We start from the raw sequence: 27,006 nt of genomic DNA, 5'->3' as shown, positions 1-27,006 counted from the left end.
GAATAAGTTCAGTAATGATGAGATATTAACATAGTTGAAGACTTACCCGTCGCTGTTGATGTCTTCGGATAGGATTTGATAGCCGAAACTCGAAGTGAAATCCCCGTCACCACTGATGAATTTTAACAGTTCCATACTATCCGTCTTATTCTTACTGTAAAAGAACACCTGCCCGGAATGATTGGACCTGGGCGCCCCAGCCACATATACCATCGCGTTCTTCTTAAAGAAGTTTCCATTGGCGACGCTCATCCCCAAGTAACTGTATTTATCGAGAATTGTGTCTTCAACATCAACATGCGCTTGATAAACCGTGTTGTCCTTCATTAGAAAATTTTCATCGATAGATTTGCTCATGATGATGCCGCGCCACGTGTAAACACCTGGTGCCCCAACAATCAACATCTCGTCTTGGAAATCAATGCTGACGCCCGCTTGGCACAGGCCAAAATGTCTGTAGTAACCGTCGGCGATGCGACCCCTGCACGGTTCCCAATTGCTCACCAACCCTAACTTTTTGTCCAGAACGTAACATAGTCCATTGCCTAAATGGTCGAACTCCTTCTCACCGGCCATCTTCTTCTGTATGTAGCGGTGGGCACATATCACCACCTGGCCTCCGGGTCCTTGGGACTTGAGAGAGACGCCCAGCCACTGGTCGTCTTTGATCTCTTCGTTCACGAGCGGCGGCATCAGTTTCGTGTCGGTTTCGGTTTCGTCCTCGTAATCGTGACTGGTAACTGAATGGATTCGATCAGTGTTGTTTACAATGGTTAGTAACAGGTGAAGAAAATTACGATTGTATTTTAGGTGATGCACTATGATGACGAAATTTGTACAGTTTATGCACGGTGCTTTTGGTACTACTTTTAGTTTACAGTCGAATAAAAAATAAATTTTTTGCATTAATTTATGAATAAATGAAGGAATTTGTAAAATCTTTTAAATAGTGCTGTTTTTTATTACACATTAACAAAATAAAACTGTATGAATTCCTGTTTTAAGCATATTCTCTGATGTTTGACAACATAAGTAATGATTGATAATTAATATTATTATCGTTAAATAAACTAAATATTAGGAATGAACTACAGGTCACCATTTAGGTCATGTGTTCAATATCATATTTTCAGTGTATTATTATGCATACATAAACTGTTTAATTGTTTTTAAAATTGTTTAATTTACATAACATATGAGCATTGCAAAGAATGTGAAAAAATCAGTTTTTTTCAGCCGCAACTTCTTCACCTATTACAGAACAAATATTAGTAAATAAAAAATAAACTGGTCACATTTATCATAATTGCAAAGTGGTAATGTTGTGCATTATACAATAAAAATTTCTTGATGGTGGTGCGAACCGATCGAATTACAATAAATGTAAGCAATTGCGTCTAAGACTAACAGTTAGTATTAAAACTGGCTAAAACTTGATGAGAAAACATTCAAGATGCAACTCCAATGAATATTTTCTCCTATAAATAAAAAAATAACAAATGCTCAGCAAACTTTACCAATCTTGACGACTATAATTTACCAATACCACTAATAAAATCGTCAAAAAGGGCAATTATGTACAAAACTTGCTCTCTATATACACTATGCTTCTCAAAAGGCTGAATAATCAACAAAACAACTGTCCAAGTTGTACAAAGCTCTTTAAATAATAAAAACTCCACAAACAGATGCACAAACTCGTAGAAATAAAATCAACGGACACTGCGCAAAACCGCCACACTTCAATACTCATTTTGTGGTCTTGTTTTTCGGTTATTTGTTATTAATTTTATTAGTTATTTTAATTAATCTCCAACAAGCAGTGAAAATCTTTGACTACGGCGTTATGTTTGTATGTTAACCGTTTCAGTTTTTAAGTTTCTGTCGCCGTTAGGCATTAAAGTCGAGGGTCCATGCATGAGAACTGTTAAAACAATCCTACTGAAATTTATGAACTGCACAAAATAAACGGGAACATAATTGTTGGAAATACATGAGCTCATTAGTGTCCTAGATATTGTAATTAAACTGGTCAAAAGGTTACGAAAACTTTGTTAGTTTGTGACTGGCACGTCACATGCAATTTTTTCAACTAGAAACGCCAATTTTCAGACAGAGTGAATTCATGTGTACTCCCTGGATTTATTAATGTTTGCTTGTGTATGTTTGTACTGGCAATCTTATCTAAGTTTATTTAGTGGGGCTGTTGATAACATAGGATCTCTTTGTTGTTTCATAACACGATGGAAATTATTAAAGTTAACAGTTAAAATAAAGTTAAGTATACTCCTAAACAATGTCTTCAGTAAATTGGCGTTTAAATGCTTAAGAAAACTCGTTCTGCAGTTCTAGCTTGCAAAAGCCGATGACCTACACTGCTGTCAATGATTTATTAATAACTCCCAATGATCTGTTTTCGACACGCGATTTTTATTCGAAATCGTGGAAATATTAACCGAATGTTGTTAATGAATTAATATAATTTGTGGCTGTTGTGCAGCAACAAATCGTGCTCCAGGAAACGAAGTATCGTTTCTCACGCGCACAATTGGAAGTGTAAAACAGTGAACAAATGCATAAACAGAAGCAGCTCTACTACCAAAGGCTAAAACATGAAACTATCTACAAGAAACATGCGACATGCAAAAAAGAACCATGCAAGTAACATAAAAAATAATTAAGAGCTAATACGGCATGCTATTACCAAAAAAAAGGGTACCGATTTAGGGTACAGTTTTATTTTCGTGACCACCACTTACGATAAATCCCCGCAGCATCTGGAATGGCACCAAAACAAAAAAAATCAAATTTTCATCCCCGTGGCAAAAAATTTTTTTGGGGGCATAAAAATACGAATGTGGTTCTACATTATAACTAAACAGGACTCACACACTAAAGCTATCCTGCGTGGGGCAAACCGCACAAAAAATCTACAGGAAAACTCCAACGAAATGATTAATTGTAGTTTTTCCTGTGCAAAATTTTGTTGCGGTCACACCCCAGACGATACAATAGCTGCTAACTAACATGTAACATTACTTTTTAATCTATCATGTGTTTTTTACACTCTATGTGACTTATCCTGCAAATATACATTGGAAGTACTATTCTAAAATACTGATTAGACTTTTGGGCAAATGTTACGGAAGGGCACTTACTTCTTTTCCCGTCGGTTGGTACTTGAACGCAATTTGCAACGTCGTGGTCGATGGGACATTTAAATAGGGCCCCTGAACGGTTCGTGTTTGGCTGATCATTGTTTGCTCTTGGAGCACCCACTAATAACCTAAAATAAAATAACTAATTAAAAAGACATCTAGAAATTCGTCAGTCTATTAAATAATACGGGAACAGTGAGCTTTGAACGTCATATCACGTTTCTATAGCGAAAAAGCAACAACATAACGTGGTAGAAATGTGAAATGAATTAAAGCCCCGGTAATACTTCAGCGAAAATTCCCCATATAATCAAAATTATACGTGTAAAACCATGACGGGATCGAGATGCTCGTCCCGTACGAAGTGCAAGAGCAGGAAACTCGGTTCGAGTTCCTGCGCGATCATCAGCAAGATCCTGCGTTGCCGCAAAAAAATGAAGTCGATGCGCAGACGGCGACGTAGCTCGCGCAGCCGTCGCCGCTGCGCCAAGATGAAAAAGTGCAGGCGCGGTAAGGCGACGTCGAATCCCTTCCTGAATTTCCTGCGCGTGTTCAGACAAACGCACTGCGGCTGGCCGCAAACCAAGGTGGCGATAGAGGGCGCCAAGAGATGGTGCATGATGAACGTGAAGCAGCGGGAGAAGTTCTATAGGGAGGCGTGCGAGAAAAGCTCGCAGAAACGAAAGAGGAGGAGGAGGAGGAAGCATTCGGAATGTGGGACAAGGAGGCACAGGCGCAGACACAGGCGCAGCAGGAGTAAATGTGGCAGGAGCAGAAGGAGGCGACGCAAGAAGAGCGTGTGCGGGCTCTAGAATAATAATTCGGTCCTTTATACAAATTTTTCGTTGGTCAATGTTATATAACTTTACTTTCTGTTTATATTGTGGAATAAATTAATACGTGCAAGCTTACAGCTTTTCGTGTTTCATTGTCAATTTTTGACGCAGGTGTCAGTCATTTCACGCAACAAGATTAGAGAACCATGTCCGAATGCGCTGATTAACATCCTCTGCATAAGAATGTGGACGAACCCTCAAACATGGAAGCATTGTTAGACAAAGTGGCAGCACGACACATTCTGGTTTTATTAATTAGCAGGAATTAACATAATTGAATATAGGGCCGGACTCGGAATTAATATTTATGACTAGTACAGACAGGATAGTCGCGATAATCTAATTTAAATAAAAAAAAATGCTTCGATGTGAGTGACGCTGTCTGCGTAAATATTTATGATGGCAAGGAAAAACAAACATTGGAAATTAGTCGAATTCAAAACACCTGGTCGAATTGACTGCTTAATTGGTCTAAAATTGGATCTAAATTGTACTCCTGCAACACGGCAATGTATTATAGAAATGTAAACGGTTCGAGTTATTTATAGGGTGATATTTTCTCGATATGCAAGCGATTTTAAACGGTCGATATGAACATTTTTGTTGTCGAGGCGACGCCTCTGCGTTCCACCGCTTCTGTGCTCATGTGCATCTGATGTTATCTGATGGAAACTGGTAACAAGACTGAATAAATGGGATAAAACACAATTTATAGTTAATATGCATATCTAGCGTAAAGTACATAGATAATAGATTGATATATTTATGAATAATAATTCAATTCTAGGATAAAAGATAATCATTCACAAAATTCCACAAAAACATTTATTTGGAAGTCATTACTAACGTTTATTTCTGAAACAGTCGTTAATGTTTTTCAAGAGTATGGAGCCAGTTCATCATAATCATTTATGGATGAACACACGTGTGTATAATATAAAATGGTCATTGTGTGACTGAAAAAAGGCCCAAGCTAATTTTTCTACCTGGATGCGTTCCAAAACAAACACTAGTGGTTCCATTGTCAACGATAAAACTATTGTTACCAACAAATTATCCTCACTCACGAGAGAAGACATCGAAGTACGAAAAGGTCTATTAATAAACGAAGAGCCAAGCGGAAATGGGCGCTAAGTGCGTCTGACTTTTTTCTACTTCGCGCGACAGTGTGTAAAATGATATCCACAAACGCGACACCGTTTTTTCCAAAGGAAGAAGTAACCAGAAACTAATATCAGGGAGCGGATAATGTGGTCTAGTGTGTCGGCGATTTATCATAACAATATCGCACCCTATAGCGTGAAATACACCCCAGCTAAAATAAAATTGGTACATTTCTATCAAATGCTGAATAAAATAATAATTTATCCCGTGGGACATTTATGGAGCGGTGACTGTGAAGTTTTAGCCTATGCAATATGCATGTTTGAACGCGAGCCAAATATTTTCACTGCTTCTTGCCAAACTATTGTCATTTTTAAAAACCTAATCCATTCATTTGATGATAAACAGATGTTTTTATTAAATTATTTAAACATACATCTAACGGAACCTCGCAATTAAAGTTTTTCTCGGCGCGATTTCGATCCAATTACCGCATCCCCGTGTCTTTTTTTCTTTCTCTCGAGCAAACCGGTCGGTAATTCCAATATTTAATAACAGTAAATTGCCTCGTTAAACGAAAAAGGGGCAATCGTCGGAAAACTGTCCGACGTTAATCAATCCAATCGGACCTAATTATTTCGTTTAATATAATAAATCGAAAACTAATTGCCATCACAATGGACAAGAAAAAATTCCGTGTGAAAGCTCACATTTAAAGCAAACAAACCGAACTAATAGAGTTAGCAGGACGATTTCCGGCTATGTAAACACTTTGGGTTTGCACAAACACCGTGTGTCTGTGTGTGTGCGTGTGTGTGTGTGTGTGTGTACGGTTCAGTACTAATGGTCAAGATAAATGTACTCGTGTTCTGTTTGCGAGCAACGCTAAATTATTCAGTGACACTTGAATAAGCCGTGGAAGAATTTAATTGGCGATGATAACTTATCGAAACGTTCGGATCTCATGAGAACATTTCTTTGCTATTTTTCATGGTTGTTTAAAATTATATCATCCAGTGATGTGATAATAAAAACGGTTTAATTATTTTAAAATACAAATTATAAGTTATTAACACCACATAAATAAGTACGTGGGCCACATGTTCGAACATATCGAGTTTGTCAGCTCTAATTCACTTAAAAGCAGTGATATCGAAGCGGGCGGCACCCATTGGGTAACCGAAAACCGATAATTCCCTTAACGCCCCTTCCAAAAATACCTTTTCAATGTCCTTATCAAAAAAAATATAAATAAACGCGGACGTTTTCGACGGTTTATGCCCCGCATGGTGTAAAACGGAAGCCCCTTTACCGAAAGATAAAGGTCTAAAATCGGTGTGCTAAGTGCTTTCGGGGTGTGCCTTCTTTCAATGCTCCAGAACCATTTGGTGATTTATGTCGTGAGGAAAAAATCGCCTATTTCCGTTTAACTAACGACTATTTACCCGAGATAAAACTTTAAACAAAACACAATTGCATTATAGATTGATTATCAGTGTGAAAATAATTTTCACCGGCCTCGACCCAGGAAAAATGTCACGTCGCAACGGCTAATTTGGATCTAATGATGTCACGACGCGTTTGTGTTCCTCGACTAAAAACGAAACACCATGAATAACTAATCGCATGGAAAAAAAGGAACTGCCGACACAGAAGGTCACGGGACTCTAATTTCAATTTAAACAATTACATAATATTGATTTAACATGTAACTCATACTGAGGTGCACATTTCGAATTATTTTGCCGAAACCGTTGAGAAGATAAACAATGATTATCATCGACAAATTAAAATCCATTATTGAAAACAAACATATAAGCAATGATTACGGGTTTTGCAGTAGTTATTAATGCATAATTTACATGGAAAAAGCAACGACCTGAAGTGGCCTTGTCCAGATTGCCATTTCGCATTATTCAAATGAGTTAATTGCACCTTGCAGCGACTTTATTCCCTTCGATTTCATTCGAAATGCCTAAACCAAAGCGACTTGGATAGATAGTGAGAAACTTCCTGATTATTTCTTATCTCAAATGCACAAACAATTGCAAACCTATTATTGGGTTTGTAACGCTTAGGAAATAGTATGAGGAATAGCTTTGAGTTTGTTCAAGGTTTTGAGTAAACAACAAGCATTACGAACCGAACAATTTTTCTAAATAATAGGTTTATAGATTGTTGAAGCGGATGTTGTAGAAAATATATCTGTCGTTCTAACATAAATGTAATAACCGACAAGTTACACAGCCACATAAAATTAACTGTCGTATTAATTAAAATAGACTCGTTCCGGTGTTACTCGATATACAAACGAGCAATTTATCAAATAAACAAACCGGCGAAATTCAAACATAAGCCGTCCAAATGTTTGAGAGCACTAAAATATGCGATCCCATAAGAACATTAAATCATTCACAATGTTTATTTGTAGAAATTCACGGTGGGACCTTGAGAGTACCAGATTAAAATGAGGTTGAACACTCATTTGGTTCACAGCGAGTACGGAGGAACTCGCGTGTGAACGACCACCAAAAGTCGCAAACTACAATACTAGTGCATACTAATATTCTAATGTTTTTTTTCACAAAAGCACCGACAATAGTTGTCGTCGTCTCGTGCCGCCATCAATCACAGCGCGATTTATGTGATTGAATTATCAATTATTGTAATTTCAGTCAGCGCAAGAATATAAAACCATGAATTTGACGTTGCGTCTCTCGCATTCGAGGAACATGCAACCGTGGAATGGTTGAAGTGTTCTAATAAAATCTTGTTTTATTGGAAGGCAAATAAACCGGGCAAACAAGATAATTAGTAACTCAACTTTATAACCCGAATAAGACTTAATAATCCACAATAAAATTTTAACGTGCGCTGTAAATTTAATAATAAATGTATACGCGAAGGGATGACGCACAATATACTGAGATAAAATATTTATTCACTAACGTTTTTGTATAAATATTTATTAAGGACGGATAAAGGTGTGTTGCTGTGTGAAACTGTGGATAGAATTCGGACGTGGCGTCTCCCAGTTGGTTTCCATGTCCGCACGACCCACATCGAAAATAACTCCATTGTGGAAAAATAAATTATGCCACGACATTTATTTCCCTCCCGAATATAGGACAATGTCGAATGCTGATAATAAACGGGATTCTCGGCGAAACGACGAGCTAGTTCGCAAATTTTATGTAAATTCAGTTACGATTAGATTTGCCTTCGTCGTTGGGATTATAAAATTTAACGGGTTTTGTGCTGATATCATGAACCGGTATTAATTGAAAAGTCCACACAAAAGCCTTTTGTTTCTGGCTTGTGCAATTGTGATTGCGACCGTTAAAAATAAATTCAACTCGCACATTTCTCAACACGATAAACCGTATCAATTCCGCTAAACACATTTTTATAGACATGACTTGTTTCTAATGACAGGATATAGCAAGAATTATTCGGATGAGTCAGCGTTAACAAACACTCCCGGAGGGTTTCGTTTGGAATCAATTAATTGCGGATTTCGAAATGGTAATATATTTCCAAGAATGTGCTGATATCATTTCGTCATGAGGGTTGTCAACTTGATGCATTGTCGCTCAAACATTTAGGGTAGTGATTCACGTCGTGAATAACACGTACGTTATAGTTTTTCTAGGTTACCGAAACCGCACTTCTTATTTCCTTTTTTGTATGTTATATTTTATAAATAGATAAACAAATCATTCGACGGTTAAGATAAAGTGTTAGTTGAACGGATAGTTGTTAGTATTCAGACGGTCAATGTCAGTGTTATTAGTGAAGAACATCTATTAGTATGCTTTATATGGTGTTCTGGCAACAAGGAACATGACGCAAATTGTTAAATTTGGCCACGACACGAAACAAGTAGTAATAGTAACAGAATTAGTCATATTTACTGGTTTTTGTATGATAAATCTTAATAATTATCTTTAAGTGTTTGAGTAACATGAGAATACGGCGAATTATACTTTTTTACTGCATATTTCAAGAAGATGAAATCATCGATAAATAAATATAACGTTAGAAGAAAATATGAATAGTAGTAGATGAGCAAGAAGATGTTAAATTTGTTTCAGTTTTTGTTTGTCTATTTCATATGCACTTGTTTTCTTTAAAAACTTATATTTAAAGAGTGTTCAAATTTTAAATAGTTGTAAATAAGGAATAATTTTTAATAAATAAATATTTTATATTATGATGAAAATATTGCTTATCATAACCGTCAAATTGTTACTAGTAAATAATATTTCCTTATACCACTATTTGCTCAGATGGATAAATATCTGATAAATGATTTATCGAAATCTTTAAACCAATAAACATTTTCGATGTATCACATTCTAACATTGTAACTACAAAAATTTGAATTAACTTTACGTCTACTTACAAGTTAGTTTGTACTGGATATTTCAGAAAGATGAAATCATAGATATATAAACATAACGGCTAAAGAATAACAAGCAAGCAATCCAACAATAAGTTGTTAATGTTTTATTAAAATAACAAACAGTGTTTGTTGTCTTTTACACATGCTCTTCGAACATCATTAGTTTTATTTATATTAAAAACTTAGATTTCAAGAAAATGCATGAAAATTATGTCAAATTGAAAACAATGAATACTTACAGCAGTAGTCATTATTACAGCATATAGTTACTATTTTATTTAGTCATATTTATATTAAAATAATGTTAATTTACTAATATTATTTTATACTCTATTCCATAATATGTTATTTATATTTTCTGAATTGAGCTGGACGTAAATAATAATAATTTTGAAATGAATTTTTATTGAGTGAGTCACGTTTAATTTACTATAGGAGCAAATTGTTAATTTATCCCTATACATAAATCTACTTCAAAAGCACATAAAAATTAAAATAATATGAATTTACTAATATTATTTTATACTCTATTCTAATTTTTTTATTCTGTAATACGTTACTTACATTTTTCTGAATTGAGCTGGACATAAATAAACTTTAATTTTGAAATGAATTTTTATTGAGTGAGTGACGTTTAATTTACTATGGGAGCAAATTGTTAATGTATCCTCCAATAGCAGAGGAGCATCTCCATGCCACAATTAAACCACCACTGTGTTAATACAACAACGATCTTTTTATATGGTCTTGCTCAACATAAGCAGAAGCGTCATTTTTAAATAAATTAAGCTTAAACCCATCACTAAAATTTACTTGTTCTTACTGTATTTTCATACAGTGAACGTGATCGTAGCAAATCGAAATCAGACCTTTACAAAGCAGGCTTTTTTACAGGTCTACAGCTGAAATAGGCACCACTAATCTTTTTCTTACAGTCCTTGAACTAAGTTCCATTTCCTTAAGATTTGTTTTAATTTGAATGTACGATAAAAATGGATTTTTTGAATTCGAATTATTATATTTTTCGAACTTGTCGTATATTTTTCATAGCCCGTTTTTGTTTTTACTTTTTTATTAATACAATTATCTACTTGCTTCTCTTTTGGTAACGATGAATTATAATTTTTCGTACATTGTATGATACAATATGACTAAGACCTTTATGAAATAATTATAATAAAAGATTGCTAACAAATAATTGACTGAACTTCACTCGGAGCATACAGAACCCATTAATAAGAGAAAAAATGAGAAATATTATAAATATTTCAGTGTAAGGAATACATCTCATATTTTTAAATATAATACTGGAAAAAACATTAACATTAACTTCGAATTGGACACATTTAATGATATTCGTGCTAATTTCAATTTTTACGAATATCCTATATAAATATAGAACATAGAAGTGTTTCACAATCAAACTTTAAATTTACTACGTATTTTAGATAACTTTTTATTTTGAAAAAAATTTTGTTATCCTTATCATCACAAAGTACAACAATAATCTCCTTGACAAATATAAAAATATCAGATATATGGTATAAATTAATTAATTAAATTAATTCATAATTTATAAACAACAACCAACTAATCATTTTTGATGTATTAAAACGTTACATTGAAGTTACGAAAACATTAACTTTAACTTTATGTTTTCACAGAATAATATTTATATACATTACATCTAAAAATATCCGGTTTAAAATATTCAGGATCGAGAGCCATAAGCCACGCTAACAATCCAGTTGTGACAAATGTCGCTGTCGACGAAAAATACCTAAGTGCAACAGAATGCGATAAATCAATATAATAACAAATTGTCGTTTGTCTGTCGACAAGAATTATGGACAGCGTTACGGACAATTTAACATGTCCAGTTACAACCCCTACTTATTTGATAATCATTAACAAAGTGAGGAAGACAAGAACAGCGATGGAAGACATATTCGTCGAGAGACGAAAACGGGGTGACAAACTCGCGAATGTCTACGAATCGATAAGCGGGCCACTGAACTTTATATTTATGTGTTTGTTTCCTTCATCTGTCCCCATTTTGTTCCTGGATGACTAACTGCACTTCCCCGTATAAATGAACTATGTGTCTGGAACAAAACTTCCAGCAAAACTTTCCTTAGTCATTGCTAAAGTTACGGCAGGTGGTACCATGAATAAAAACACCACCATCATAGATAGAATACGTCGCGTTCGTCTTTTATCCATGACCCACGACCTCGCCCATATATGAAATCCCGACAGTAAATGAAAATTAATGGAAATTGATTCGCCTTATTGAATTACTCGTTTAATTACAACGTCGTGGATTGTTAACGCAAACAGAGAGCACAGACACTGATACGGATTCTGTTAGACGACGAGAGATTGGAGATTAAGCGTTGAACTCTTGACTCTCGGTGGCCCTACAGCCATTAGAACTAATAATAGTCTCTCTCTCTGCGATTTCCGTAATCGACCACGTTTGTGGAAGCAACGAGACGTTCCCTGCAATTACTCAATTCTCTATCCGATTAATAACAATTAATTAATAACAAAAATGTAATGTGTATGTTGTATGTTGTAACACGGTTTCACAATTGTAATCACTTATTGGAGTTGTAGCTTTCCGTGGGTGAACAAGATCTAAATCGTTTCAGTTTCAGTTTTGTGATTTTTCGATTTAAACTTGAGGCTGGTGAACTGTTTTACTAGGATAGTATAATTAGATCTGTTCGGTCATCTGCGATTTTGGCCCGGAACATCAAAACAGTACACGTGGTTGGATTTAATGCATTTTTTTCGATAGAGCGCATTAAAAACGCTTCTTTATTATCTATGGGCTGGTCTGATGGTTGTAAGTACATCTGGTAGTCCCGACGGAAGGAACTGATAACTACAAGATCATGTTCCACCGTTTTTACTTCCTTCGTGGCACCAAAATACACACCGTGCACTTCTTTTGTTTCGGAAACAAGTATGGGAAGAAGAGCGAGACCGACGAAGAACGGTGAGATTAAAATATGGCCGTTGTCGTACACCGCGTTGACCTCAGGTCGACCTTTCGCCGTCCCTGGAATACCAACACAGCCAAAACATAACTCCCGGTGTTGGAATTCCGTCTCTATTACCGTCTCTGATAAATGGAAATCGGACAACGCGAACGTGCCCGTTTCATATAAGCGCAATTAAACGCCCGCCAAAATCGCTCTTCATCCCATCCGACGTTTTAATACCATCATATATCAAAATATCAAAAAGGCTTCGGTGGTTATTAATAACATTCTATATGGTAGTTTTTAGACTGTGGATTTATTTGTGAGGCACAATAGGACTGCTTGTAATTATGTATTCGATGTTCGTTTTGATTCATTTCTTCCCTGAGTTATTTATTGTGGGCTGAGAGAAAAATAAATTAAAAGAATTTATACATTAACACAAGTCGTATAAGTATTTGTACATCTTTCCCAACCTCCTGTACATATAATACTTATTGATGAAATATTATTTTGTATTATTTTAAGTAAAACTGTTTTAATAAACAATTAAATTTTCCTCGTGCAAAGAGTGCTTAATTAATAATTGGAGTATTGCGAAAAGTAAATTGTAAAACAAACCATTCTTTATAATTTTTTATGACTTTTTAAGTCTTCATGTATTAAAATTCATATTTACAAGTTGTAAACTACAATTGAAGTTAATAAAAATAAATAATGTGGAATTTTAACTTCATAAACTAATATTTCTCATAGTTTTTAAGTTTAAATTAAAATATTGTATAATTATATGTTTTGCCCAATTTGTTACGTTTGTACTATTGGATGCAGCACAAGAGCAGACCAAATTTGTGGGAGGTGAGGAACCGTGCGTCAGACGACTTTGAATTGAAGGTGGTAATGCTATGGTAATAACGCTTGCAGAACTGCATTACCAACCACCTCGAGGGTCGCTTGCAGCGTCCACCGTTGCGTAATGCACACCACACTGATTCACACTGTATTTGTGGATGTGCGCCATAGCGACTTGAATTTAAAGAGGTAATGCAATTAAATACGCGATATGCCATATATTGTACATACTATTTATTAAAGGAGTTTAAGTAAAATTTGTTTAATTAACAGTTTGACAGAAGACATTTATCCCGTAAAAAGTGTTTAATTATTAATTAAAATATATTCGAAAATAACTTTAACACTATATGTTTTTATTTCAATTTCTTACTTTTAATTTTTTATTACTAAAATTTAAATTACAATTAAAATTAATTGTTAACAGTTAACTTTTCCCCGTACTAAGAAGTTTTAATCATTAATTAAAATATTGGGGAAAATAAATTGTAAAACATACCCTATCGCTCAATGTAAAGGAAAAAATTAAAAAACATAATCATTTTATTAAAAGAACAAGAGTAAAATTGCAGTAGGCTTAAATTTAAACAAATTGGTCATTTCGAAGACGATTTTCGATTTTAACAGAAAGAATACACGGGAAGGAAATCCCATAGATGGTAGAAAACGAAAAACTAACAGAGCTGTGGACAGGAATACAAAAACGCTTGTTGTTCACGACACTTTTATCAGCGAATCCCACATAAATCAAGAAATAAACTAACTCAGTGTGTTGGTGAGTACCATAAAACGAAGACTAAAAGGAGCTGATATCCATGGTAGAAAACCAGCAAAGAAACCCTTCATTTCTGCAAACTATAGAGCAGCGAGATTACTTTTTGCAAGCGAACATATGAACTGGAGATATGAGCAATGGAAAATAATTTTGTGTTTCAATGAAAGTCGGCTCCAATTATTCCAATCTGATGGCATTTCAGAGAAGACCAACTAATGAAAGGTATAATTCCAAGTACACTAGACCCACTGGGAAGCATGGTGGAGAAGACATTATGTTTCGGGGATGTTTTTCTGGGCTCGGCATGGGTCCACTGGTTAAGTTAGACGGGATAATGGATCGTTTTGTTTATCGTGACATTTTGTAGAATCATATATATCCATTTGCCGAAGATAACATGAATTTAAGTAGCACGATCAGAAACACACGTCTAAGTTAGTAAAAGAATGGTTCGCTTCTCAAGGAGTACGTGTTATGCCTCGGCCAGCACAAAACCCAGACCTCAGTCCAATGGAAAACCTTTGAGAAGAAATTGATCTGAAAATCTATACAAAAAGTCAAAAATGAATGAACTCTACGAAGAAGTACGATTATACTGAAAAGCTACTAAAATTAATGAAGAAAAAGTGTTTAGAAGTTATTAAAAATAATTGATATGTTACTAGATACTAAATAAAAGAATGCTAAATGTATGTAAGGTTGTTTTATTTTATAGTTCCTCTACTTTTGACCTTTGAATATTTGTCAAATATTAATAAATACCTAACTAAATCTACTAATAAACAATTATATTGCTGTATAGTTTTATCAAACATATTGCATAACTGATAATAATATATGAGCGATACTCTACCTTTTTTATTATACTTTTATTTTCATAAATTAAAATTTAAATCATGTTTACAAATTGTAAATTATATTTAAAATTAACAACAAATAATAGATAGAAATTTGTTGTATTTGTTTCATTAATGATGAAAAATTAAGCATTTCATTTAAAAATATTATGGAAGCCTTTTTTATATTTTTAGTAATAATTTTAAATTTTAAATTTGATTTTTTTAAAAACAATTATACGAAGTTATTAACGGAATATTATATTGCATAACTTTAAGTAAAATTTTTCTCAATGCACATTTACAGTATTGTCACGACAATAAAGATTACTTTTTAGATAAGTAACTGTTAAATTTGTTTTGTACAAAGTCTGCTTAATTAAAATTAAATTAAATTAATTTAAAGTTAACTGTTAACAAAGTGTTTTTAAAATTTTTTAATTTTCATATATTAAATTTTAAATAATAAAATTGTTTATTCATTCATTAATAGAATATAATTTAACAATATATTAGGTACAATTTGTTGAACAATTCAACAGTTAAATTTGTATTCTACGAAGATACAAATGGTATACATTACGACCCTACATTCTTTACATCTTTTTAAATACTTGTAAGTATCTAATTCTAAATAAAAGAAACTAGGATTAAGTTTTCTAGGAATGTTAGCCCATGCTTTCACGGGCCTCCATAAAAATTAGTACCTTGCATCCCGACAGGTGTTTAATAGCCCTAAATCCTTGGAAAACCTAGACGTGATCACGTTCGGGTGAAGAGGTCGGATATACCAGCAGCACAAAAAGGGCGTAGACAGTTGGCGTGAGCCTCGCCCCTGCACTTCGCACGCAAATCAAAGTGACAACCCGAACTTCAATTGACCGTTCTATCCGATTATTAATTAGGTTATCGTTTAATTAACCGACAGATGGGAACGTTGCCCCGCATACGATAAAGAGAAACGGGTTTCCAATTAACCACAACCTTCAATTTGTTTTAATCTGGATAATTTGGCGTTGCAACGGTTTTTGAATGATGACCTGTGGGGCCGTTCTTCAATTAGACCTTTAATGCGTTCCCGTTTACGGTAAAAGTGGTTCGCCCACACGTCCGATGGAAAAATGATCCGTGGCCTTTTCTACTCGGGACTTTCTCGTGCAAATGTCACGATTGCCGAAGAAAATTACCCAAGAGACAACCGCTGATCTAATTTCGTACATTTGGGTTTATAACCGGGAAACGAACACAATCGTACTGACCGAATTTAAATATTTACGTTGATGGTTGGTAATCTAAATTTACCGCCACGAGCGGTACATGGAAAGTCAATAAACATTTTCATAGGTTAATTAAATTTATTATTTCCTGAACGCTGGAACGCTGGTACTGCATTACAAACGTGAACGCGTGGGTTGTTTAATTAACTCGTAATCTCATCGTTTAATTACATTCGCACCGTAATCGCTGGTTACGCAACTTTTCCAGCGAAAAATTCGATTTGAACATTAATCAAAACGGATAAGCTTTTTATTGGGTTTAATTACGTCGGATTCAATAGACAGTAACTAATAGATTTCATCTTTCCGATGCATGAAATGGATTTATCGCCGTTACATCGTGGATTACCATCGCGTGTGTGTATATCATGGTATTACGATTTTTTACGGTGCACCGGGGTTGGTACACTTGTCAGGCGACGGTAAATCCTCGGATTTATATTTTGGAATGCAATAAAAGAATTAATTGCTGTGGAACTGGTTGATGATAACATCACGGCATCCGAGCGAAACGCCGAAGGTTGGAAAAGGGCTCGAGTGTCCGGCGTGTGTGGGAGCGACTCGCAGGGGGTCAAAAACTGGTCGATTGCCATTGTATTCAGTTTCGAACGCCTAATAACTTTATTAATAGTAATTTCGCGCCCACGCGCACGAACTATTCCGATTCAATGGAAATGTCGTTGGATAAGTGTGAACTGCACGATAGAAAGTCAACACGTGCTGGCGTACCTTTGACACCAATTCCTAGATGGAAAATCTGTCTCGTAAACCAAACTGTTGTGGGTCACTACGAATAGTTGTTCTTATATCTTTTTCGAGATTCAGGTTCATCTAAGAACCGAGTGAGTTTTCAGTAAATTAGTATCGAGTTAAGCACGAATTGTTCTTATTAAAACCGTTAGTGTTTTTAGGTACGTAAGTATTTGTCTTTCGCATGAATATTTCTATTAAAATTTCTCTCAACTTTGTCAAAGAAATAAGAAACACGTTAATGTATCATTAAAACAGAATAAGACGAACGGCGTGTGTAAAAACTTTTACTAGGACTCTATGAAGATTCCCTCCACAATTCTGAACTTCAAAGAATTGAAAAGAACAAGTAATACATTTTGTATTATCTCGCAAAAATAGCTGTTGAACCAGTACATCAGCAACAAGTAAAAATATATGTAAAAATCGTGTTAATTATCACAATCGAAAAGGGTTAAACCCATCTGAATCTTGAGACTGAACTTTTACTGTCTCAGTCGTGCGTGATGTCTCTCTCAAGATTCAGACGGATAAAACGCTTTTTGATCAATATAAGAGTTCTACATAGATGAGATTTCCTCTTCGGTGAAGATTTTTTAAACCTCGGTTTAATTATCTTTGGAACCGAGTAAGTTTTCAGTAAATTAGTATCGAGTGAGCACGAATGGTTCTTTAAAATCCTCGTTAATGTTAAAACTCACGTACGTAGTTTTCGTCCTTAAAGACTCGAAGAAATGAGAAGAACAGATAATACATATATCGCAGTTAAACAGAAATATTTGTTTTAAAATTTCTCTCAACTAGACTCTTTTAAAGAAATAAGAAACACCTTAATGTATCAGTAAATTAAATTAAGGCAAACAGCGTTTATTAAAACTTTTACTAAGGTTCTATGAAGATCCCCTCCACAAGACTGAACTTCAAAGGATTGAAAAGAACAAGTAATTATTGCAAATCTCACAAAAATAACTGTTGAACCTGTCAATCAGTAACAGACAAAAATAAATGTAAAGATCGTGTTAATTGCCAGAATCGAAAACAGTTTAACCTGTCTGAATCTTGAGAGAGAACGTTTCCTGTCTCTGTCGTGCATAATGTCTCTCTCAAGATTCAGACGGATAAAACGCTTTTCGATCAGTATAAGAGTTTTACATAGATTTTGTAATCCTCGGCTTAATTACCTTTAGATCTTTGGAAAACAGTGTCGACCAAACTAGAATAGTGGTTGCAAAAATTTTTCCTAGAATTGTATGTACACAGATGATATTTCTTTCACACGAAATCTCCTTCGAGGAAGCGAGAGCTGCACGTAATGCATTTTGTAAATCTCGCGCCCACGTACCAGTAAATCGGCATGTCGCAACGATTCTCCCCCATTAAATACGAATCTCCATCTACGGCATTCCGTTTAAACCAAGAAAATTGACCGTAATTTGTGAAACGGTTAACCGTGGGCGTTTCGAGATTAGTTTCTTGCACCGCAATCACCGCTTTTGTTTCGTCTTCAGCAATCAAAAAGCGGTCGCAGTAATGGTCGTAATTGCGCCCACGTTGCATTCGAGTGTTATTTAGTTCGGGTGCAAGACACACCTTCGTCCCCTTTCATCAACCCCTTAAGAACACGCCCGAGTTCTTGGCACGCCCAGTTTGCACTTTAATTAGTCTTGCCACTTCACCCCCACGTAACTCGAACCGGTCAAACATCATTTAAATAAATGAACCAAAGGTTCGCAGTTATTTCTTCGGCGTTCACCGTTCAACGTTAATAATTCGGTTTTGATGCACTCTCGTTAGCAGTCAATTTATTTGACTGGCACATGTCGTTTAGATAAATTCGGGCCTTGTCCGACCCGCCGCACACAAATCTATTTATAATACTTATTAAATTATACGCCCCGAAGATGGGAACGCTCTTGTTGTGTTCGGGAACCATCAATTACAAGATATCTCGCTATCTCAGTTTCGAGATGCGTTTTAAAACGTGTCGGAAATCAATTAAACATAGCCATGTTGCAATGTGAATTTATCTTTGGTTCGATTAAATCTATTTTTGACGTTTCTTATTTAAAACATGTTGTAATCTTTTCGGTTACTTTATTATTATTTTCTACAGTTTGTTGCAAATTCTCCATTAGCATTAACACATTAGTCTTTTTTGAGCTGTTATAATTTATGATGGTACTGCGTGATTAATCTTATCGTCTTGCGCGCCATAAACACAACAATGTATATTTAATATAGTTTAAAGCACATTTAAATTATGATGTGGCTCCGAGTGCATAAACAGATTCCGACGAACGCACCTTATCGCCGTCCATAAATTACACTGGTGGTACTGCTGACTTGCAACAGAATAATGACCGCATATTAATTAACCGAGGGATATGTTATGTTATTTCGGTACTGTGCCGCAGGGTAGAGTTCGCGTTTCGAGGTGGGCAGTTAATTGAACGTTTGGCAGACAATGTGAAGGCGGAGGAACACGTATTGTCTTCCATGGGAAGATTTCCGTTCGATGTTGCCGAGAATCTATGTTTACCTGCTTGTTTATTGTCGTCCCGCTTCGATTTTGGTTTCGTTAATGGTGAATTGATGGGGTGGTTCCACAAAGGGGACCTTTATTAGTGGCCATTGTGCCAACCACTTCAAAAAGTACGGGGTTGTAAAGTCGAGTGGGTTCTCGGATTAACTTATTACTGATTTACTGGAGATTGTCCAACTGGCCGGGCAGCACATTCTCATTTTAATAAAGAAATGAAATCTTGGAATTTATATGTGAAAGGATCTTTCTTATTGAACCATTACAATATTTTAAGATAGCTGTCGGTGGGGAAGCCGTGCTGGGTGACTACACGACAATCTTCCCAATAATTGGAAACGTTATTAAGTCTGTCGTACATTCAAATTTGAATATTTTATGTACCCAACAGGAAAATTTAAATATACACATGCCAACACCCACGCAGTTTCGAAACTATATAAAAAAACAACTGGACAACAACAACATAGTTTTGCTGGCTGATAGTAGTTTTGTCATTCACGATTATGCAAAACGTATTATTTATTTGCATGGTAGAAAAACAGTAAAATCCTACATGCCTTACATCACATATGCACTTGTCGATGTCGTCATATGTTAATGAAATGCATCGCACACGATCTTTACCGTTTGCACCTTTCTCCATGTTTTACAGTATTTATAGACGGTGATTTCCAGCAAAAACGCTTGTAGTCCATCCATCAATATTTGCGTCACATGGCTCGGAAAATAGGCCGATTTATTATTAGTGTAGCCGCATTTATATCATATTTATTCGCGACACATGTTCTATTATAAAATCAGCAAAAACACGGCACAACCAAAAATAACGACCGTGTGATTCCCCGCTAATTAACGGACGGGAAAATCGGCCGCCGTAAAAGGCATCCGCATCAAAATTCAAAGAGGGGTACGAACCGATCGTGGCTATCTTTCGCGATTTAATTGGGTACTTTGTTTCGACCTGTCATTGATTTTTTCAACGGGACCGGCCTGATTTATTCTAATTGGCGAATCACCATGCAAAACAGTCGCATTAAATGCGAGCTGCCTCTCTCCCGGTCGCCGATCGATTGCGCCTTCTACGGATCGATGTTTTTGCAGGGACGGATTCCTACTGCTTCCACAAGAACCGTGAAAAATGCCGGGCTTGCTTTGAAATTCACCATTTTCGGAGGTGGGCCCAAAACTGTTTCTAAAAGTAGGCTTCCTATCGGGGACCGTTATGGGAAAAAATTATAATAATTATCTGGTTGGAATTTTAGTTGGATGTAAAACGTAGATAGTGTACATTAACGTGCGAGGCCTAATTAAATTATCAAGTCCGCCTGCGGCGCTTGTTTAAATAAACATCGCCTTTGTTGCTAATTTAGGATGCGCTCGCCATTTAAGGGTGTGTGGCCCACATGTAACGACCGGACATAAATTAATTTCCTGTCTCTTTTCGTCATTATTCAATTATCAAGGGCTGACCGAAAGTTACACGCCTAAATCACGATAACCAGTGGACATCATGCAAGACCGTTCGCCGGATTCGCACTCAGACTGGCGCTCCAATTCCGTTTCTTTTGGGCTCCGCCTGAAGGTTATCGGGGGCCTGAAGGGTCGACACGCCGATCAATCATTAACGATCTATTTCTGGACGTTCGTTTACGCGAACATTCCTCTGGATCGGTTCGGAACCGTCGCAGGACATCGTTTCTCGGTATTCATCCGAGTTCGCGTTGTCTACCTGTAAATTTCAAGTTTTACAAGAACAAAACGATAAGAAACGGTTACGGGTACGGTACGACCGGCTCGTATAAACAAACGATCCGTGGGTGGTCGACGATTTTATCGACGCGTGAAACGCCCGTTGGAAAAATCGGGGTTTTGTCAACTTCTCATCTTGCGTCAGTGAGTCGCAGAACTGGTCACCGTTGACCTACGTTGCGCGAGGTCAAACTGCCAATACTCCGCCGATGATCGACAGTTGTGGCGTTTGCCACATGCAAGTCGACACTTCCTAGACGCTACCACTAATTGATATACTATGTACTCTCGAACTTGATAATAATCTGAATTTTATTTTCAAAATTGTGTATATTACCAAAGTATTTCGATCACTGATAACTAAAAATATATTGACACTATCGATTTAATCAATCAAAACAAATACATAGGAATAAGTAATTTTAATTTTGTCTCTATGTTGGCATGTTTGAACTGACATGACGATGTTGTCTTTGTCGTCTTTTTTAAATCATAACAATTGGACTGAAAAGTTCGTAGCATAGAAAAAATCTTTTTTTTTTTTTAATAGAATTTGATTTTATTATTCAAAATAGTTGCCTTCGAGGGCGTCCTTTCAGATGGATACACTTATTTCAGCGATTTTTCAACTTTTTGATCCTGTCCGAAAATTAAAAAAATAATTTTCTGTCGGTCTGCAAAACACTCCTCCTCGAACTCAATTTTTTATTGATGAGCCATCTTTTGAGGTTTAGGAAGAGATAATAATCCAATGGAGCTAAATCTGACGAATAAGATGGATGGGGAAGCAATTGGAGCCTTAAATCGATGCTCTTGTGTGCCGGTGCATTGTCTTGCAAAAACAATTTTCTTTTCGCTTCATGTGAGATCTTTTCGCAGCGATTTCGGTCTTCAATCGCTCCAATAATGCACAGTATTACTCGTTGTTGATGGAACTCTCGAAACTAATATTTCACGGTGTAATCTGAAGGAACATTAGCCCCATAATATTTATCCAATTTTTCTTTTGTTTCTATCGCCGTTTTGCCTCCCAAAAAATAATGTTTTATGTGAGAACGAAAATGATGCCAAACACATAACCGAAAATCAGCTGTCAAAACAAAACTAAGGGCTGTATCACGCTGAAATTTGACGTGTCGGCCTAAATATGAATGGGCTATAAGGCATCATAATCTTTTTCGCGATAGCAGCGCATTTTGGTGGTCAAGTTGGTTATTTTTCAGCCCACCTGTTATTCATTTACAAGTTAAGGTGAAGGTGTTTACAATATTGTCAACATTTATATCGTCAAATACGTTGGCCGCATTATATATGTATTATACCCTATACTCGTCATTTCTGTCATCAATTGTTCACATTTTCTACATTTAATTGAAAATAAAATAATTCATTTATGTCAATATGGTCTGGAAACAAAGCTGTCGTGTCGTCATTTTAATCGCTAATTGTAATCAAAATCTGTTATTTAATTAGTGTATCGTAAACTAAAGAATGACTGATACTTTCATATGACAAAAATCCATATGTAAAGTAGATATAAATAAAATAAATTAACAATACAATCACATGTCATGTTCATATTTTTTTCCTTTTGTGCTGCTCGTGCATTATTTCCACTTTCTCAATCATAAAATCAACGTTTGTTGCAGTACTCTAATCAGTAATTGTAATCAAAATCTGTTCTTTAATTAGTGTAAAGCAAAGTGTAAAATGGGAAAATGGTCTAAAAGCATGACTATAAAATCTGACCTAGCAATTTTATTTTAAATTGTAAAAAAATAATTTGTGATGACAGATTAAAAAGATTCTCCTTATTTATTTTCTAATGATGACTCAAAGCAGAAACGTAGGGTTTAAAAATATAACAATAGAAATGAAATGCCTTTTTTAAAATTCATTTTAATTAGTAAATAAATAATAAAATCAAAATATTAAAAATAAAGCTGATGAAGATGAATGAAAAATGACTGATACTTTCATATGACAAAAATTCAGATGTAAAGTAGTGTTACACGTGCATCATTTCCACTTTTCAATTCTAAAATCAGTACTGTAATGTTGCAGTAACTGCAATCAAAATTTGCTCTTTAATTAGTGTATCACAAAGTGTAGAATGGGAAAATGATCTAAAAGCACGACTATAAAATCTGATCTAGCAATTTTATTTTAAATTGTAAAAAAATAATTTTTGATGACAAATTAAAAAGATTCTCCTTATTTATTCTCTAATGTTGACACAAAGTAGGAACGTGGGGTTTAAAACTATAATAATAGAAGAGTAATAAAGCTTTCTTAATATTTTCAGTCAGACAAAAAGGAAGATTTTCAAAAAAAAAATGGATGAATGATACTTTAATATGACAAACATTCATATGTAAAGTTGAAACGTAAGAGTAGAAATAAATAAAATAAATTAACAATACGATCAAATCTCATGTTCATATTTTTTCTTCCTTTTGTGTTGCACGTGCATCATTTCCACTTTTTCAATCCTAAAATCAACGTTTGTTGCAGTACAACAAAACACGTTACGATCAATTTAATTGCCACAATTGGCAATTTACCATGCGGGTTCTTTTACTTCCGCTTGTCGCGTTCGTTTTTTTGTATGAATTTTGGCTAACGGTACGCTTGTGAGCGAATGACTCACAGCATTATTCGTCGGAGAATGCAGTTCTCAAAATAAAAAGTACGTTAATGAAACTGTGTCGCGTCAGACAATTAACTTTCGTTCGGTTTTCAGACAAACATTCGATTAGATCAAACAATAAGAATTATTCGATCCCTTATCGCCGTATCGCCGAGTTGATTGAGCCGCCCCATTTTTGGTGTGCCGTCACAATTCGACGTCCGACACAGTAACTAATTTAATTTCTCGCCGCGGCCAATTTAAAATTCGGCTCGGTGCGTTTGGTAAATGATTTTTTTTTCACATTCAATTTTGTTTTGTTATTGTTATCTCGGGCCGGTTTTCAATCAAACTCTCGACGGAGGTCGGGGCCAGAACCCTTCTCCTTCGGCTCTTTCTGGGGTTTTGTGGTTGATTAAATTTTTGACGTTCGCATTTTCATCGTTAAACTGCTTTTTTAACTGTTTGCATTTCCGCGTTGTTTGTTAGCGACGGCGTGGCCGGTGGAAAAGATCCGCCTCCAAAGATTGCAAAGCACCGTTCGTTACTATTGGCACTGTTATTAATCTCCGGTTAAGAAAACCTGCGAAAATTTATTGCGGTCTTATCCCGGCCTCCGCGATTTCTCATCGGTCGTAATTTATGTACTGTGTACAGGGCGAAATCAAAAATGTCTATTATTGCTGTTATCGAAGGAGTGGTTCGACGCCTATGCATGATTTTCCTTCCTATTTCTGTACATAAATAAACGTGTCTTCTGCGGATGCATAATGATCCTTTGTTGCGATCGCCCACTGACACGCCGGCGATAATAATTCAATGCAAATATCCATAAAGCGCCCGAGTGTGATACGGCTTTATGGATCACGGCACGGAGTTACGGCAAATGTCACGAATAAAATTATTAAACGGACAAACCTGCCGTGGCCGAGATAAAAATAGAAGAAATTTTCAGTGCAAAAATCGGCCTCACCTTTACGGCTCAAAAAGGTGCAGGTGCGACAACCCCCACGAGACTTTCCACGAAACGGAACAATGCCCTCGTTCGTACCTGTGGGTACATTCGCATCCCGTAGGAAAATTTCGTTCGTGACGTGAAACTTGACGCTTTCCTACACCGTAATTACAATTACGATCGACAATACACATCGAGGCCTGTAATTTACGAAATTAACAGCCAATCGACCGGCCCCATTCATCGGCACGGACCAATTAATTCGGTTGGTCCTTTTTTTCTATAGATCGTGAATACAATAACCAACGGGTCCGGCCGCTAATGAACGTGCATCTCGTGTGTTGTTGCAGTGGAACCTGATGTCAGTCCACAAACAAAGAATGTCGGTACGTAGGTAGCGTTTTCCAGGTCCGTACCACCTATGAACCCGTCGAAGGGGGCCACCGCACACATTTCTGGACATCAAATTCCTCAACATGCGAAACACGTGAAATTCATGCATTCAAAGAGTGCGTGCACCTGTTTTTTTTTTTCGTGGTTCCATTCATCGCGCATCCGATTAGCATACAATCCGGCAGATCGGACAGTTTATGTGTATATTCTGCGGAACCCGTGGATCGTCCGCACAGACCGTTCATTCATTTTCATTCATTTTTGCCACGGCCGTCTCTTTCATGTGTTCCCGTCCCGTGTTTACAGATGGTCGTTGTCGATGGCAGATCGTGCGTGCTATTCCACTGTACCACCACGGTAATTACTAATGCGAAATTGTTTAGTATTTGATGATGCGTCCAGACGTGACTTTCCACTTGATTGTTACCGTTGAGTCAAATTTCTCGTAACCGTATGTACTTCATTAAGTTTAAACAAGTCAAAGTCGAGTTGCTTTTGTATTTTAATTACCCAGTCGATTGTTGTTATAGATAACAGGTATTGTCGGGTACTGTCGCCGTACTAACAATAAAAATTGTTAAAACACACGATACCGGTTTGAGCGATGCCGTACAATCAAAACACGCGTCATTTCGCAAAGACCTCAACGATCGAATTTTATCAATTAATCACACCATCATATCATCACATCCACACAAACATACCATTTGCGACTGTTGGGATCTTTTTCCTCACGGTGCAGAGCCACGCTGTATCCAAAGTAGGAGTCCTTGTCGTCGCTCCTCTTAACTATGGGATCTCTATTCTCTATGTTGAAGGCGGCGCCGAGCGCCGCCACACACGTCACCATCACCAATATGTGCATTTTCGATTATAAGTCAAATTCGACGGTTCAATTTACGCGCTCATGTCACGAGTCGGAGTCCAAGTTGGTCCCGGAGCGACGAGAGACACGTGCTCTACCTCCGACGTTCGTTCGCTAACTGAACATTGAACGCTGAACGCTGAACGCTGAACGCGTTACGCGAGTCGTTTGCTGCACCAACTTCGGGCCTGCGAGTCTCGGAAGTGCGAGAGATAGTAAGTAATAAAGTCTACGTCAAGACGATTTAAGAAACGCTTTTTTTATTTTCTTTATAACACTCATATTTTATAACATTATGAATAAAATATATAAATTGTAATTAATTAAATGAATATTTTAATATTATAATAATTTAATTAGTTCAAGTTTGTTTAATAACTAATTTGTAAATTAAGAAACATAAAATTGGTATCAATTTTTTTGTTAAAAATAATCAAGCATATCTAAAAATTTATTTTAGTAATAATTAAATTTCAAATTGTGTTATGTTTTCTGCAAAATCTAATTCGATTCAAAAATCACTTTTGTGTAGATTTTGCAGAAAACAACACAATTTTGAAATTTAATTATAACTAAAATAACTTTTTAGAGATGCTTGATTATTTTTAACTAAAAAAAATTAATAACACCAATTTTATGTTTTTTAATTTATAAATTAGTTATTTAACAGTTAGAATTTAATTCAAAAATCACTTTTGTTCTAATTGTTATAATGTAATATTTAAGCGTTGTAATTTAAGATATTTTGTTAAAATAATATAAATAAATAGCTTAATAATTTAAAATACATGTTATAATTATAATCATTTAAAAAATATTAAAGGGATAATGAAATTTTAAAATAGCCTAAAATTATAATTTTAAATCGTATTTGTAAATTGTAAGTAATT

General features: G+C 35.7%; 2 protein-coding genes across 3 annotated transcripts in view; one reads left to right on the top strand and one right to left on the bottom strand.

Annotated features, from left to right (window-relative positions):
* The window catches only part of LOC109600519 (integrin alpha-PS1), a 29,842-nt gene extending 3,613 nt beyond the window's left edge, over positions 1 to 26,229 (bottom strand). The window contains exons 1-4 of one of the 2 annotated variants that reach the window (XM_049962161.1): positions 25,956 to 26,229; positions 3,159 to 3,286; positions 2,760 to 2,777; positions 47 to 740 (exon numbers count right to left, since the gene is read on the bottom strand). In XM_049962161.1, the coding sequence (XP_049818118.1) occupies positions 47 to 740; positions 2,760 to 2,777; positions 3,159 to 3,286; positions 25,956 to 26,116 (1,001 nt within the window). In that variant the 5' untranslated portion in view covers positions 26,117 to 26,229. The remainder of the gene's footprint in view (positions 1 to 46; positions 741 to 2,759; positions 2,778 to 3,158; positions 3,287 to 25,955) is intronic. The other variant, XM_049962162.1, reaches the window with a different exon arrangement.
* LOC109600532 (protamine-like) lies at positions 3,383 to 4,069 on the top strand. The gene has a single exon (XM_020016691.2). The coding sequence runs from the start codon at positions 3,491 to 3,493 to the stop codon at positions 3,968 to 3,970; it is 480 nt and encodes a 159-aa protein (XP_019872250.1). The 5' UTR covers positions 3,383 to 3,490; the 3' UTR covers positions 3,971 to 4,069.
* Positions 26,230 to 27,006: the final 777 nt, after the last annotated feature.

This window comes from Aethina tumida, chromosome 1 (assembly GCF_024364675.1).
Source record: "Aethina tumida isolate Nest 87 chromosome 1, icAetTumi1.1, whole genome shotgun sequence".
In the NCBI taxonomy this organism is placed as follows: domain Eukaryota; kingdom Metazoa; phylum Arthropoda; class Insecta; order Coleoptera; family Nitidulidae; genus Aethina; species Aethina tumida.
The sequence above is the reverse complement of the archived record's forward strand: the minus strand, read 5'-3'. Positions and strand labels throughout refer to the sequence as shown.

Coding starts and splice junctions, on each gene's coding strand:
- LOC109600532 (XM_020016691.2), top strand. CDS start 3,491: ATGACGGGATCGAGATGCTCGTCCCGTACGAAGTGCAAGAGCAGGAAA.